The sequence below is a fragment of the Xiphophorus hellerii genome, chromosome 4 (assembly GCF_003331165.1).
Source record: "Xiphophorus hellerii strain 12219 chromosome 4, Xiphophorus_hellerii-4.1, whole genome shotgun sequence".
Taxonomy (NCBI): Eukaryota; Metazoa; Chordata; class Actinopteri; order Cyprinodontiformes; family Poeciliidae; genus Xiphophorus; species Xiphophorus hellerii.
The window spans coordinates 33,151,207-33,167,233 of NC_045675.1; the positions used below are offsets into that span (position 1 = coordinate 33,151,207).

At 37.8% G+C, this 16,027-nt stretch overlaps 1 protein-coding gene across 1 annotated transcript; it reads left to right on the forward strand.

The window, feature by feature from the left end:
* Nucleotides 1–2,000: 2,000 nt before the first annotated feature.
* On the forward strand, nucleotides 2,001–12,151 carry LOC116718124 (tryptophan 5-hydroxylase 1-like). Its single transcript, XM_032559806.1, has 11 exons — nucleotides 2,001–2,222; nucleotides 3,924–4,064; nucleotides 4,667–4,850; nucleotides 4,919–5,019; nucleotides 5,149–5,216; nucleotides 5,354–5,550; nucleotides 7,435–7,570; nucleotides 7,672–7,798; nucleotides 7,915–8,010; nucleotides 8,126–8,259; nucleotides 11,320–12,151. The coding sequence occupies exons 1-11, from the start codon at nucleotides 2,121–2,123 to the stop codon at nucleotides 11,492–11,494; spliced, it is 1,461 nt and encodes a 486-aa protein (XP_032415697.1). The 5' UTR covers nucleotides 2,001–2,120; the 3' UTR covers nucleotides 11,495–12,151.
* The last annotated feature ends 3,876 nt before the right edge of the window (nucleotides 12,152–16,027 follow it).

Genomic DNA, 16,027 nt, shown 5'->3' on the forward strand with positions numbered 1-16,027 from the left:
CGGTAGATCTCTATTGAGCAAGATTCTCTCTGTGGTCGCTAAATCTTATACATGGAAAATATTTTATAGTAAAATATTGTTGTGTAGTAAAATCTTGACTACACAACAATAGCAAATATTTGGACGTACCATTTTGATCTTCCAAATTGTGTCAATTAGATATGCCATGAAACACAATAGGGTACTTTTTTTCCATAAGGCTAATTAACTGCAGCATCTGTTATCCACATGAATGATTTCAACATGACTGAGTGAGGTAGAAAGAGCAAAGCTTAATACAATAAACATATAAAACCAACATGTGGTTACAGAATGACCTGAAGAATTACAGAGACAATACAGGAAAAGAAAGCACAACCACACAAAGGCATGAGCTTTCTAATTGTATCAGCAGAGACTAGATGGAGCACACAGCTTTTAATTAAGCTTCTTTAAATATGTTGCACCGGTCTGATTCCCCACCCAGAGAAACCTGGCAGTTAACTAGCCAGCAGTCCTGCGTCAGTCATTTTCATCCTGGGTTGTTAGTGAGGATCAGATCCGGCTGGAATTGTATTTAGATGTACAAGGTCTCATGGAGAATCTTTTAAACACAGCCAGCTGTCTCAGGCAAATTTTAAAAAATGAGACAGACTTCTTGTCTGCTCAGAATCTAATCTGAGTAAAATCTCTGATTATGTGGCGTGCTGTGGTGGCGCAGGGGGTTAGCGTGCCCCATGTTTGGAGGCCTTGGTCCTCGACGCGGACGTCGCGGGTTCGACTCCCGGTCCCGACGACCTTTGCCGCATGTCTTCCCCTCTCCTCACCCTCCTTCCTGTCTGCCTACTGTCTAAAAAAAAAATACGAGCCACTAGCGCCGCAAAAACTCTTCGGAGAAAAAAATTAAAAAAAAAAAAAAAAAATCTCTGATTATAGATGAACCATAGTGAGGTGGATATGTGCTCATATTGGAATATGTTAGGGAGAAAGGACTTTTTTGTTTACTCATGTATTAATAAAAAGGACCTTATAAAAGTCATTAGTGACATTAGAAATTTATTCCTTTCACTTGTGAAATATTGCAAAAATTAGAAATATCTTGTCAATGAGTGATGCTGAAAAACTTCCATGTATTTGTTACTTCAGGGCTTCACTGCTTTCATTCTTTACTATCAGGAAATCCTCAAAATGTATAAATAAATGCCTTCAACTGATCTAAAAACTTGCAGCAAGAGTTCGGTTGAAAATAAAAAGTAAAATCCATTGAGTTGCTGTTCTAGTGAACAGCAGCGGCCCAGCGCCTGGGAAAGCTTTCTGCTTGGACTGGAGCAAGCGGTATGGGTTCAGGGTGGCAGCTCTTCTCTGCTCATTCTTTAGTGCGGTGGAAGGAAAACCGCTTTGTCAGCATCATCAGATACTGTCTCTTCTTGGGGAATGTACAATTCTTTAAAATTCTCTTTCTGCAGGAGCTCAGTGGAGCTAAGCAGGTCCAGGCTTATCGATGGAATGACCAGTTACACAAATAGTAGACTTTTTATGATGGTCAATTTGTGAAATTCTGTCCTGGGAACTGCAGGAAAGAATTTAATGCTATGCATTCTGGAGTTGAGAGTTTTTACTAGTCTCTTTTGTTTTGTATGTCATTCAGTCATTGTTTTCCTGTGATGGATGGGCTCCACACAATCCAGCCAAATCAATATATACATATATTTTACATTAAAGCTCATAAAATACAAACTACCCATCAGGGTTTGAGATGAACTTATCTGTATGTATGCAAAATGCAGACACCAATCTGATAGTGCCACATAATGAAGGAGGGGGAGGGGGTGGGGGGGACTGCCAACTTCAGAAAGGGTTCTAACAATGAGAAGTAACAATAGTGTTTCCTGACAGCAGACAGTGTGGTGTCCAGCTGGCCGTGTTAATCATGACTTGTTCTAATTTTCTTCCTGTTCAAACTGAACCTCTCTCTCTTTTTCCTGACCCTCCCCACCCTGCAGCTTCATAAATACAGCCCACATTCTGTTTGTTCTGACTGAGCAGCCACTCACCCAGACTGCAGGTGATCCAGAAGGTCTCTGGTTTGCCTCTCTGCCTAGTTAAAAGAACTTCACACAATTTTTCTAAGACGTTATAAAATGTCTACTGATACAGCGGAAGCAACAAAAGCCAAGATGCCAGATAAACTGGAGCCAACTAAAGGAAAGTCACATGATTCTGACAAGAAGGTCGACAATAAGGCGAGTATCTCAAAAATATGAATGTACAGTCTATGTGTTTTGCTTCTTGGAAAAAATTCACACTGAATAAGAAAGTAGAAGTTTATTGTCACTTTGAGTTTATTTTGACCAGGTTTTCTAAATAATTCAGAAATTATAATGTTTTAAGAAAAGCTTTCAATTTAACTTGAGTGAAACCTAAAATGATCTGTTTTGCCAATATTTCCTGTATCATTTTTATCTTAATAAGTCATCTTTGAATTTATTATTCAAAGATCATTTTCGTTTAGTTTAGCATCTGATTAAGTGATTTATAGAAACTTAACATATTTTCCACAAAAGCAGAAACCAGATCCCAGAAAATGAGCTAGTAATATTAAAGTTTTTTTGGATCTAGTGGCCTTTATTTGAAAGTACTAGGACAGGAAAGTAGGTAATGAGAGACTGAAGACATGCAGCAAAGGTCATCAGGCTGGGATTCGAACCTGTGATGAGGACTAAGGCCTCCTTATGTGGGTGGTGCTTTTCCCCTGCGCCTCCGAAGCAGCCTGAATATTAGGGTATTTTTTAATGATCACTAAAAGTTTAAAATACTGTTGCTTGTTAATCAATCAATAAATCAATCAATCAAGTTTGTTTGTATAGCCTATCTCAGCAACAAGGCAGTTCAAAGAGCTTTACATCATAAAAACACAAAAATCAACAGTTGAAACATTACAAGTGCCGTCATTACACATCAAGATGTTGGTCAATGTTTCACTTATTATGGTTCTAAAGCAGCTCGCAACAGAAGGGTTTTTAGTCTAGATTTAAATGGACTCAGGGTTTTGGCTCTCTTGCAGTTTTCTAGAAGTTTACTCCAGATTTGTGGTGCATAGAAGCTGAATGCTGATCTCCATGTTTGGTTCTGGTTCTGGATGCAGAGCAGAACCGGAACCAGAAGACCTGGCAGGTTCTGGAAGGTTGCTCTGGCAGCAGCAGATCTTTAATGTTTTTTGGTTCTTTATAAACTACCAGCAGTATTTTAAAGTCTATTCCCTGGAGGACTGTAGAACTGGTGATGTGCCTAAGAATTTAATTTAATAATATAATAATTATTATTTATTATTTTTTGGCAATTTGTTTCATAATATTAAGGTTCAATTATAGATATGTTAACTGTAAAATCTTCTCCCTAATGTGTTGCTTTTCTGTTAATCATAAAAGTTTGGTATTTTATTTGTGATCAGCTGTCGACAGCAAAGTTATTATTGTCATGACAGTTTGACTGTCAACAATTCAAACCTTTGCATAAGAAAATTGTCTACACTGAATATGACAAACTATCTTGATATATTATATTGTTATTACTATAGCATAATTAGCATCAATAGTACCATTATTATTGTTGTTAATACTATTAGCGTTACAATTGGGAATATTGTAAGCATATTATATTACTAAAATTCTTATAAATATTAAGAGATCATAACAGTGACGTAGCTGGAGAAGGAATGGATTTTATTAGTTTTTCCTTCAGCCAACTTCTTTTATCATTTATCATTTATTGCATAACTGTTATAAAACACAACAATGCTAGCTCTGGTCATAAAACTAGCATAAAGCTCTTGATTAACATATCTAATGAAACAAGACTAGTTTATATTGAAACATTGTTGAACTAGAATTAAATCTGTAAAGCTGACGACAATCTAAAATGTATTCCCACATCCAAAAACCAAGGTAACACTGAATGGAAGTGATGGACAGCAGGACAACCTCATGACTGGACAGCCAAGCAACTCCAGAAACAAAGCAGCAACTATTATATTCACACTGAAGAATGAAGTGGGGGGGCTGATCAGAGCTCTGAAACTTTTCCAGGTATTATTTAATATGCATGCTTTAAAAGATAAAACTTTTTCTGTCATCTAACAAAATTTGTATTTCAATTCATAGTGTAAAATTATGGAACAAGTTAAATGAGGAGTTAAAACAAAGTTAAAATTTAATACAATTTAAAAGAAAATATAAGGAGGTTATTTTCAAAAGATATAAATATGGGTGATCGTTATCACTAATGTGTATATGTAAATTGAGGCTAAAGCATATGAGCGTGTGTGGTTATGGATGTATATATTTAGACATATGTGTGTTTGGTGAGTACATGGCAAAAAGAAAAAAGAAAAAACCCAGATAAAACGGAAAATTAATTAACCTATGTTTTATTTATTATTTAATAATGAGGGTCCATATGAAAACATGGTATGAGTTTATGGAGTAGGAGTTCATAAGTTTCTTCCTTCTTCCTACTCCTTTTTGAACATGTTAAGATTATTGTGGTTCAAAAAACGTGTCTTTTGCATTCTTTGTTCATGTCTGTTATTTTATACTGCTATCATGTTCGAAATAAATAAATAAGCTAAAATAAAAATGGCTTGATTATCGAGGACAACTTTCCAAGCGCTCTGACCGTGTTGTTGCAGGAAAAACACGTCCATCTGGTTCATATTGAGTCTCGCAAGTCCAAACGGAGAGATTCAGACTTTGAGATCTTCATAAACTGTGATTCAGAGCATGAACAACTGAAGGAGCTGACCGAGCTGCTGAGGACACACACCGACATAGTGGAAATGACTCCGTCTAGAAGCTCTTCTTTACTACATGATGGTAAGACATGCTCAGAATTAATCATGAGCATGTAAGTAACATGCAGTAAATTCCCGATTTTCCATCAGGTTTGGAAAGTGTTCCCTGGTTTCCTACAAGGATTTCGGATTTGGACCTGTGCGCCAACAGGGTTTTAATGTACGGCTCTGAATTAGATGCAGATCACCCGGTATGTTTACCCTCTGTGTTGTTTTTTCCTCATTTTCTGTCTGTTGTCTAAACCATGAAAACAGATAAATGGCTGTTTTTAAAAAAAAACCAAAACAAAACAAATTCAGACACAACATTGTTATTATAGGGATTTAAAGACCAAATTTACCGTAAAAGGAGGAAGTATTTTGCTGATTTGGCTATGAACTTCAAACAGTAAGTGACGTTTTCTTTTGGTTTCCTGCATCATTGATAGTGAGTAGTTGAATAAAAGAAATAAGAAGCCATATTGCGAAATTTCTGTATATTAAAATGTGTGTTTTTAATCTGTCATGCCTGATTATATGCGACAGTGGTGATCAGATTCCTCGTATCAACTACACGGCAGAGGAGGTGCGGACCTGGGGCGTGGTGTTTCAGGAGCTTAACAAGCTGTATCCCAGCCATGCCTGCAAGGAGTATCTGAAGAATCTTCCTCTGCTGACCAGATACTGTAAATACAGTGAGAACAACATCCCTCAGTTGGAGGATGTGTCACGCTTCCTCATGGGTGAGTGTTAAAGCTGTGCCAGGGCTGCAAAAACAAGGTACCAACATAAATAAAGTGATTTCTTTTACTTTCTTTTTCTCAAAGTGTAAGAGTTAGAGATATACTGTATATACACCTCACAGGGACTGACTGCATATATGTTTCTTAATTTGAATAGTATTGAAGAATTCATCTTTCTGGCACCCATATATATATACATATATACAGTATATATATATATACTGTATATATATGTATATATTGTATATATTTATTAAAAGGTGACTTTTAAAATCAGCTGCATTGACACAACTATTTTTTTAACAATGTTTTCCTGATAATCTTTTGTTATGTATATAATGAAAATATGTTTACATAAAGTGAAGAGATAAATAATAAAATAAAATAAAACATATAGACAAAAAAAGTGGTGGTAGGGAGTCATCACTCAATCAGGGAGCAGAGACCGAAGAGAGAATTTATCTGAGTTGCCTTTCACTGAATATCTAATCTTCAGTTTTAGAAGAGACATGGTCTCACTGAGCCACTGACTGCTAGAGGGCGCTTTAGTAGATTCCCAGTGAAAAAGCTGCTGCCAGTAAGGAAGTAAATGCTGAAATGTCTAAGTGATTAAGCAGTGAACCGCTTATAGGCAAATGGGAAGTCAAATATAGTGACATGGGGGGGGGTGTATCATGGTATCAAAATAGTTCTGCCAAAACGAGTAATGAACAAGAGTAAAATGTGTGTTAAATTACAGGAGGGTGCATGTATGATGACATTAGTCATGATTCAGTGACAGAGTTGTGACAGGAGAGTTTTGGGGAAATTAACTCTGAAGAAAACTGAAAGCTCATTCAGTTTAAATGATTTTGTCTGTGATTCAGACAAAATCACACTGAATTTGTCTGAATATTTTTTAAGTACATTATACCACTAAAAGTAACTACCAAACGTAGTTATCAAATTCCTTGTAAAAATCATTAAAACACTTCAGCCCTTTATTATCCCATGCCAAAAAGGTTGGATCTGTGAACCCAGCTTGAAACAGATGATTCTTCCATAAAGGAGCTAATGTAGATGCTAAGTTAAATTTAAAGTGCCTCCTAAATTGATACCAAATTTTTAATACAGAGCAAAATACTTGGTTATTTGTAAAGTCAGAGGGGTTGGATGGAAGTGAGAAGAGCATTTAGAGAGGAAGAGGAACATGACTGCGTCTCTAGCTTGTCATAGTGACATTTTAACAAATATATAAAAAATATATTTTTATTATTGGTGTCAACTGACTCCAATAATAGTCAGTTGACACCAACTGACTATTATTGCAATTAATTGCATTTTTAATTGGCAATTAAAAATGCCAATTGATTAATGTTAATCAAATTAATCACACTATTGGTGATATTAATCACCATTTATTGTGTGATTAATATCACACATTAAATGGCCAAAAGATGGGTGTCCCATACTGCATTGTGAAGGGCAAGGCCAGACTGGGAAGACTGGTGCACAGGAAAACGTGTACTTCAATGACTCCAGGATGGAATCAATGACTCAATCCTGGAGTCATTGATTCCAGGATTAAGAATTTCATTGTGAATTCTCACATTCCAGGAAGTAGCATAATTTTTTTTCTTAATTTTTTCATTGTCTGTATTTTGAGATCATTGCTATTTTTTTGCAATATGGAATAAAATTTTTTAGTTTGATTTCGTTTCCTTCCAATAATATTTCTCCATGCTAACATATTCATTAACTAACAGTATGCTATATGAACTTGCTTGTATAAACAAGTTCTCTTCTGTTTTTCATGTCCTCCTGTATTTAGTAAGTCTGTTTGTGTTTCTGTCTTTTTCTGTGTGTTTCTGTATATTTCTGTATTTGTGTGTACGGTGTAAACAGAGCGCTCAGGTTTCAGCATCCGGCCGGTAGCAGGCTACCTCTCTCCAAGAGATTTCCTAGCAGGGCTCGCTTTCAGGGTGTTCCACTGCACTCAGTATGTCCGTCATGGCTCAGAGCCTTTGTACACACCTGAACCGTGAGTAGACACACACACACACACACACACACACACTGAGTTTTTAACTCCTATCTCATCTGTTGTGGTTCAAAATGTTTGTTGGTCCATGTTTCATACAGGGACACATGCCATGAGGTGTTGGGCCACGTTCCTCTCCTGGCAGAGCCCAGCTTCGCTCAGTTCTCCCAAGAGCTTGGTTTAGCATCGCTTGGCGCTTCAGATGAAGACGTGCAGAAACTTGCCACAGTGAGAATACAAACTGTGTTTCCAGCCCATTTCTTGTGACTTTAAGGACTTGTACAGATGTTCTACCCATTTTAGTGCGATGTTACATTTGCATGTTCTGTTCTCTGGTGTTGTAGTGTTATTTCTTCACGGTGGAGTTCGGCCTGTGTAAGCAGGATGGAGGCCTGAGAGCCTATGGAGCTGGACTCCTCTCCTCAGCTAGTGAACTCAAGGTGACTTTTAAAATCAGCTGCATTGACACAACAATTTTTTTAACAATGTTTTCCTGATTAAATGTTCCTAGCAAATATTTCTGTAGAGTTAGTACATGAATCTGTCTGGTCTCAGCATGCTCTGTCTGGGGAGGCCAACATCCGCCCGTTCGATCCCGTGGTAACCTGCAACCAGGAGTGCATGATAACCACATTCCAAGATGTTTACTTTGTGGCTGAAAGTTTCGAAGAAGCCAAGAACAAAATGAGGCAAGTAAAGAAAAACTAACATACCTGTAAGGTAGAAGGAAAACACTTTTTTAAAACAAATAAATATATCAGGACCTGTCCAGGGTGACCCTGCCTCTCTCCCGGAACATTAGCGAACATGATGGGCATCAGCATCCCTCCAGACCCCACTAGGGACAAGGGTGTTAGAGAATGAATGGATGGATGGATAAATATATCAGAGTGTGCCTTGTGTTTTATATTTAGCAGTAATTACAACTGGAAGTTCTTTTGGGCTTTTTTTATCCACCTGCTTTGAACTGACATGATGTTAGTGGTGTTGATTTAGGACCCAAATCAAGAAAGGCAGAGGCATGGAGTAAATGAATAATATTTAATTTAATTTAATATTACTGATTACTATTTCTGAAGGCAGTTGGTTGCTCTGACTTTAACTTTGATTTATCAGAGATATTTGTATATGTATGTGTGTGTGTGGTCTGCGTGCGTGGGCGTGTAGGCGTGTGTGTGTGTGTGGGTGTGTGTGTGTGTGTGTGGAATCACACACACACACAAGGAATCGGGTAAAATATGTCTGTCATTCAGTCATAACTCTCCTTAGAAAACTGTCTCATCTATAAACTCTTTCTGCAGTTTGGCTCAAGGCACCTTATATCTCCATAAACAAAGGTTATCATAGTCATATGATATATTCCAAGCTTAACAAAAAAATAACCAGTTAACAAACACAAAGACCCCTGTGGTTTACATTCATGTTGTTTTAACTGCAGCTGCAACTTCTTGAGAAATTCCTGGTTCACTTGGTTACAGCTGTCAGAAAATATTTCCTCTTTTCGAAACTAAAGTTTTATTTTCAGTTCCCTCCAGATGATTTGTGTACAAACATACATGAATCACCTGCTTTACCTTCCAAGGTCGCTCCAGAAAAACTCATTCTTACAGTCCTTACCGCCCAAACTGATCCCTACAGAAAAATATACATGTATTCATATTTTTTCACTTAAAAACCCTAAATATTTCAGTCCTGTTTGTTATATTTTGCTAAATGTTTGGAATAATAGTGCTCTCCACTTAAAAAAGTGTAATTTGTCAATGTGTATCTGTTTGGCTTTTATGTAACGTTTAAACTGTGAAGTTGTAATTAGAAGTAATGTGAACGTTTTTGATCTTTATCTAAGCAATTTGTTGTTTTTTGCAAAATCTCCTGGGTGTCAGAAAGATGAATTCTTCAATAATATTCAAATCAAGAAACATATATGCAGTCAGTCCCTGTGAGATGTGAGGCAAAAGCCTGAATAAAATTATTACATAAGTAAACATATCATCTGAAGTACTGTGCTGATAAAGAGAATCTTATAAACCAGTAATTCAGTCACATATCTTAATTTTTCACTGCTGGGCCGCACAGACCTAACGCGGCATGCATAGTGTGAGAGCTGGCGCAGGATTTCTTCTCATCAAATCAACATGAAAAATCACCAATGTTTCATGTGAAATGAGTCCTGATCCAAGACTGACACAGAGGGTCACTATTTGATTACAATTAGGGCTGCACCGCTTGTAGTTTTCTTAGTGACTGCCAATTACCAATCTTTAAAAAGCCTGACCTGCCCGTTACAATTCCGGCCAAAATGTATTGTAATGATTTATTTTTTATCTGAAATGATGTTAAATATAGCAGGGAAGCTGCTGAGTTAGCATCAATGAGGTCATTATTGTTAACTGCAGATGTGCAGACATGACCTGGTTGGTAGGTCTGTCAGTCAAACCTCTCACAGCAGAGTAATAGAGGATAGTGGCTGATTTTTAGACCTTTGCTGAGGAAGATAAGCTCAGTGGATAAGATTGATTTCACATGAAAGATCACTGATCTACCAAACTTAAGAAAATCAGGGCTGAATTATCAGCTGGCCGGATAATAGGCGCACCGCTAATAACAACATATCTGTTCTTCACACATTACACTGTATGAATAATCAGAAGTTTCATTTCGGCACTGAAGAACACATTGGGTGATAAATGTTGACGTTCTAAGAATTGGAAATGGTTGAACTCAGTGCTGCTGAGTGGAGCCATGAGGCAGGGAGAGACCTGGAGCTCAGCCTGGGACTACCTCCAAGCTGCTGCTGCTGCAAACAGCTTAAACCACCAGATCAATTAAGAGAGATGCTATAAAGCTCAATTGACCTCTTTACATCAGAGAGAGTTCTATTGCCTTCTACTGTTGTTCACTAGAAAGTTATCAGCTCTGGATTTGGCACAATGAAATGTGCTGCCCGTTTTTTCTCTTTCGTCAAAAGAATAAATGCTTATCTGTAAACACATGTGACTTCAGTGAATAAACTTGGCCAACATGGGAGTTCCTGGTGGGAACATGGGTGTGGATATGCACGCTGGGCCTAGAGCAGGGACTGTTCAAAGTGTGCTCACCAGGGAGCGCTTGTTGAGCTGTACTTAAAAACAGCCACCAGAAAATACAGACAACCTGAAACTGGAAAACCTGACAGCATTATTGAAAGGTGCTTGACTGTGATAAAATTGATGCTTGCAAATTGTAGCTTGTGAACTATAGCTTTGGATGATTAATAAATATTTTATGGCTATCTTTGTCTCTTTAATAGCCAGAAAGGTTTGTTGTGTACTAAACCTCAGTGGATGATCTGTTGAGCTGGTTTCTTTAGGCTACCAGCAGTTCAGAAGTTTGTCTGTTGGTTAAGAGAAACACATACAAACTTTTGGATGAAAACTTGTGTGATCAGTTCTTTGGCCTGCACACTTCTGATCAGGTTTACCCATAAAGTCAGCTCTGGCTGTGCTGCTGCCTTGACTGTTGTCTAACCAGCAAAAACCAAACAGACTCCCATTATAAGAACTTCTGATCCAGGCATAACATTTCTGAAGTGGCATTTTTATTAGATGCTAGGAATATTTCTGAGATGAGTTTTACAATGATCAAAAGGCAACCAGGTCTGATTAACTTATTAAAAAATGATACTTTTCAAATCTTTCATGTTTTCCTTTCTGTTTCAGATGATATCACGTCTTAATCTCTGATCATAAACCGCTGTGCTTTGCTTGCAGGGAGTTTGCCAAAACCCTTAAGCGTCCATTCACAGTGAACTACAACCCCTACACTCAGAGTGTGGACCTTCTGAGGGATACCTCCAACATCAACAATATGGTGAAAGATATCCGGCATGAGCTGGACATTGTTGAAGATGCCTTGCGTCGTCTCGGCAAACTCCAGAGAGACTGAAGAGTCAAAATTGCAAATTAGCAGTCTCCAAACTATTTAAATGTGGTTGTTGGTTGTGCTCTGTCTCTTTTTTTTTGCTTGTGGACATGATGCTGCATATGCTAAAATAATCAATTGATGTTTTATTAAGTTATGATATGAGATGTAAAAGGTGAAAATGTCTGTAGTTTCACATTGAAGAAATTTGACTGTTGAGCTTGTAAGCCTTCTGTTCAGCAGAAGGCGTACAAGTACCACCCTAAGGACAAACAGTTTGAAACAGTGAAGCAGGACTTAAAATCAGTTTGTTGTTATAAAATGTGCTACATTAGAAGTTCATGTAACAATTTCAAAGTTCAAGTTAAAAATGAATGGGAAAAAGTTGGAAAACTTTTCAAAACAGACCCGTGGCATAAAAAATCCAGTGGGAAAGTTGTAAACAGGAGGTTTCTAATCCTGAAATCCAAAATGACTGCACTGAAAATATCTGTTTCGCACAAAATACAAACAACCCTACTTTAGTGAACATGTTGCTGCAGTGTTTAAAATAACAAAATAGAAGAAAATTCATTGCTCACCACCTGCATTGCTACTAGTAGAGGATTCCTTGGAATTGGAATTGCAATTAAGTTGGACTTGGTGTCATTCTCAGATTAAAGCGCTGACTTGAAGACCGCATAACTTGCACTTGTTCCTAATTTACCTAGAAACAGTTTTATGTAGTCGGTCACTAATTTCTCTCATTTTTGTTGCAGTTTGGAATATGATTAAATAGAGATCACATCCTTCCATTATGGCTTAAGAAGCTGTTATCTTAGCTAAGTTAGCTTAGCTAAGTTTATTTGGTAGCATTAAATATTAAACAGGGACACAAAAGGTCATAACTTTCCTAGAAAGTATCGGGAAGCTGGGGTTTGGGTTCTGTGTGGATGTTTCGTTCAGATCCTACAGGCGTCCACCAGAGGGAGCCAGGAGGTTTCTGCTCCTTGGATGGTGGACCTGAGGAGCTAATTACTCACACCTGCAAGGCATCTGCTTCATCAGCCAGAGCATAAGAGGAGCCAGTTGCCGGTTCTCTGGTGCCTGAGTGTTAGCGCTACATGGTACTCTATACTGCCCAGTGCTTGTTCTCTCTGTGTTCCCTGAGCTTTTTGGATTTTTGTAACAAACCCTATGATCTCATTTAAAGGTGTTCTCAGCAGTGTTCTGGATTCTGCTCCCTGTGCTGTGTTGGTTTCTCCTTGGGTTCTCAAGACTCTCAGAACATCTCTGGCTCAAATCCCATGACTGGCAACGTCCCGCTCCTCTTCCTCCAAGTCTGTGCTGCATGACCTGTCCGCCCTCCAATGGTATTACCATCCAGTAACCTCCACCAGACCGCTCCATGGATCCCCGGCTCCCACTATTGCACAACTCCAGGTCAACACCCATACAAGCACTCGAACCCTGGAACCCAATCACTTAACCCCCCTCTTGGCAGACTCCTCTCCACCAGTAAGAGCACCAGTCAATAACACGTTTATCATCAGTGACTGTTACTCACCATTCATCTACTGTTTCCAGTGTTCCCATTCACCAGGCTCCCAGACAAATATGCACATTCATTGTTCATTGATTGTTCAATAAATTTGACCTTTTTCAACTGCCTCCTGGGAGTGTTCTGCATGTGGGCCAAAAGCATAACGAAACCATGACAGAACACTCAGGCTCTCAATTGGACCTAGCAGACACTCTGTCGGGAGGACTCTTTCTGAACGGCACTCCCTCATCCAATCACGTGATGCCGCTCTAAGATATCTCTGTGATCAACAGGATATCACCAATAACATCTGGATCATTTAGCTCAACTATTGCAGGAAAAATCTCCAACCGGCTCCCGCTTGTGCTCCTCCGGTTCTCTCCAACCCCCATTACGTCAGCTCACCAGCTCCAGATAAATAAACTGTCTAGGTTGGATGAACTGAAAATTCTTAACTCACCTCTGTGGCTATTCATCTAGACAACCGGTTAAGAGAACACAGTTGAGACAAATCTAAAAGAAATCCCACTTCCAGGACTAACTATTCACCTGTCCCTCCAGCTCCTGGTCAGTCTCTCTCTTTCTGATCTTCTGACTATCCTGAACCCATGCAGATCGTCAGGACCAGACTAAACCCTTAGGAATGTCAAAAATATTAACTCTAATCAGTGTCTCTATTATGGTTCTGCAGATATTGCCATCTGCCCTCTTCGGCCTAATCGGTCCACCAGTCGATTCAGGGAGGCTGGCAGACCAATCTCGAAGATTTGTGTCCTTGTCTAAAGATTAATGAACAATCAATGAATAATGAATGCATATCTTTTTGTCATGGCAAAAGCCATGACAAAAAGTTCCACCAGACCTCCTTTTGGGCTCTGTGGTTTTTAGCAGATGGGCTTTTAGCGTTCTCCTTGTTTCAGTAGGAGTTTGTGATTGGTTTACAAGCAGCACAAAATAACTGCTACAGTTTAATTCAGAATCCAAGAAATCCCTTTAATACTGGAACTAATCGCATCACAAAGCTGTTGCACTCTGCATCCTTTTGCTCTTAATTGGACTTCAGTGTTGGTCACAATAATTAAAACATTGCTACTTTAGCTTAGCATGTGCTCTGCCAGTAAACACAACACAGCGTTATTACTTCAGAAAACCTTTATTAGAAAATACAGCTACATGGACTGAATTAATTTATATTGACGTATATAACGGGTAAAAAGAGGAAATGAAATCTGAATGTCATGCAGTTATATTTATTTTGTGTAAAGGAATTAAATGTACAGATTATAATGCAGTTTATTGTCAAATTATGCTGATTTCTCCATCCGTCCGTCCGTCATGCCCAGGTTATTGATTATTGTTCATAAAAAACACTGCGCTTAACTCCATACTTTATTGGTGCATTGCAGCCCCTGGGCAGGGCACTTAACCTCGAGTTGCTTACCTGTCTGCACTTTGGTGTATAAATGTGAGTGGTCAATATAACTGGAGAGGTGCTATATAAATTTGATCCATTTACCATTTTATATATATGGCCATATATATAGATATATATTGTGTACATACTTTCACTGCAGCAACGATTTCTCAACAGCCTTTGGGTTTTTCCCTTAGGAAACAAAGGCTCCCTGTGTTCCTAATGGAAAACAACAGGTTTTCCTTTTAAAACAATTAAATACGCATCAGTTCTGCTGCATGTTTTTCTAAATAATAATCCATGAAGACAGAAGTCTCTGTCACTTAGAAGCTAATCGATCATATTCCCATGTTAAGTCATAGACTCTCACTCATCTCCTTACTGAAGATAACATGCGTATATGTTCCTTTATCTATTTATATTTCGTATGACTAAAACCTGGCAAAGATCAGACATTACTGAAGCTTTAATGTTAGTACATTTATTTTTATCTGGGTCAGCATGAACAATCTTTTTCTGGCGTCTTAGACAAAACAGATTCATCCAATCCCACTTGTCCAGTTGTGGCTACCCACTGTCCCACTCACCACTGCCTGCCTTTCTGACATGAGGGATCATGTTAAAACTTGTGGTTCACTTTAGGGATTGAGAATGATGAATTGTTGTAATTTATTGTTCTATAATTATTACTATAATATATATTATTACTATAATTATTTCTACAGTTTGTCTGCAAACTTTTAAACATTTGTATCTTGACTTTAATCACTAGCTCAGTTGATGTTAGTGGGTCAGTTTTGTTGGGTTATGTTCTTTTTAATACTGAAGAACAGAAGGTCTAAATTAATGGTTTGTGTGGTTCTGCTATCATTTAAATAAGAATGGTAATATTAAACAATGACACATATAATTATCACTCTTAGGTATATACAGTATATATACAGTACAGACCAAAAGTTTGGACACACTTTCCCATTGAATTCAATGAGAAGGTGTGTCCAAACTTTTGGTCTGAACTGAGTACAGACCAAAAGTTTGGACACACCTTTTAATTGAATGAGTTTCCTTTATTTTCATGACTATTGACATTATAGATTCACACTGAAGGCATCAAAACTATGAATAACATGTGGAAATATGCACTAAACAAAAAAGTGTAAAACAACTGAAAATACCCCTTATATTCTAGTTTCTTCAAAGTAGCAACCTTTTGCTGTAATTACTGCTTTGCACACACTCTGCATTTTCTTGATGAGCTTCAAGAGGTCGTCACCTGAAATGGTTTTCACTTCATAGCTGTGCCCTGTCAGGTTAATAAGTGGGATTTCTTGCCTTATAAATAGTCATGAAAATAAAGAAAACCCATTGAATTAGAAGGTGTGTCCAAACTTTTGGTCTGTACTGTATATATATACAAAGTTTGTAATATCTATCTATCTATCTATCTATCTATCTATCTATCTATCTATCTATCTATCTATCTATCTATCTATCTATCTATCTATCTATCTATCTATCTATCTAGATATTACAAACTTTGTGTATATTACCTAATATGAAATAGCTTTCAATAAATATGCAATTTCACCTTGGAGATCAATAAAGTATATTCTATTCTATA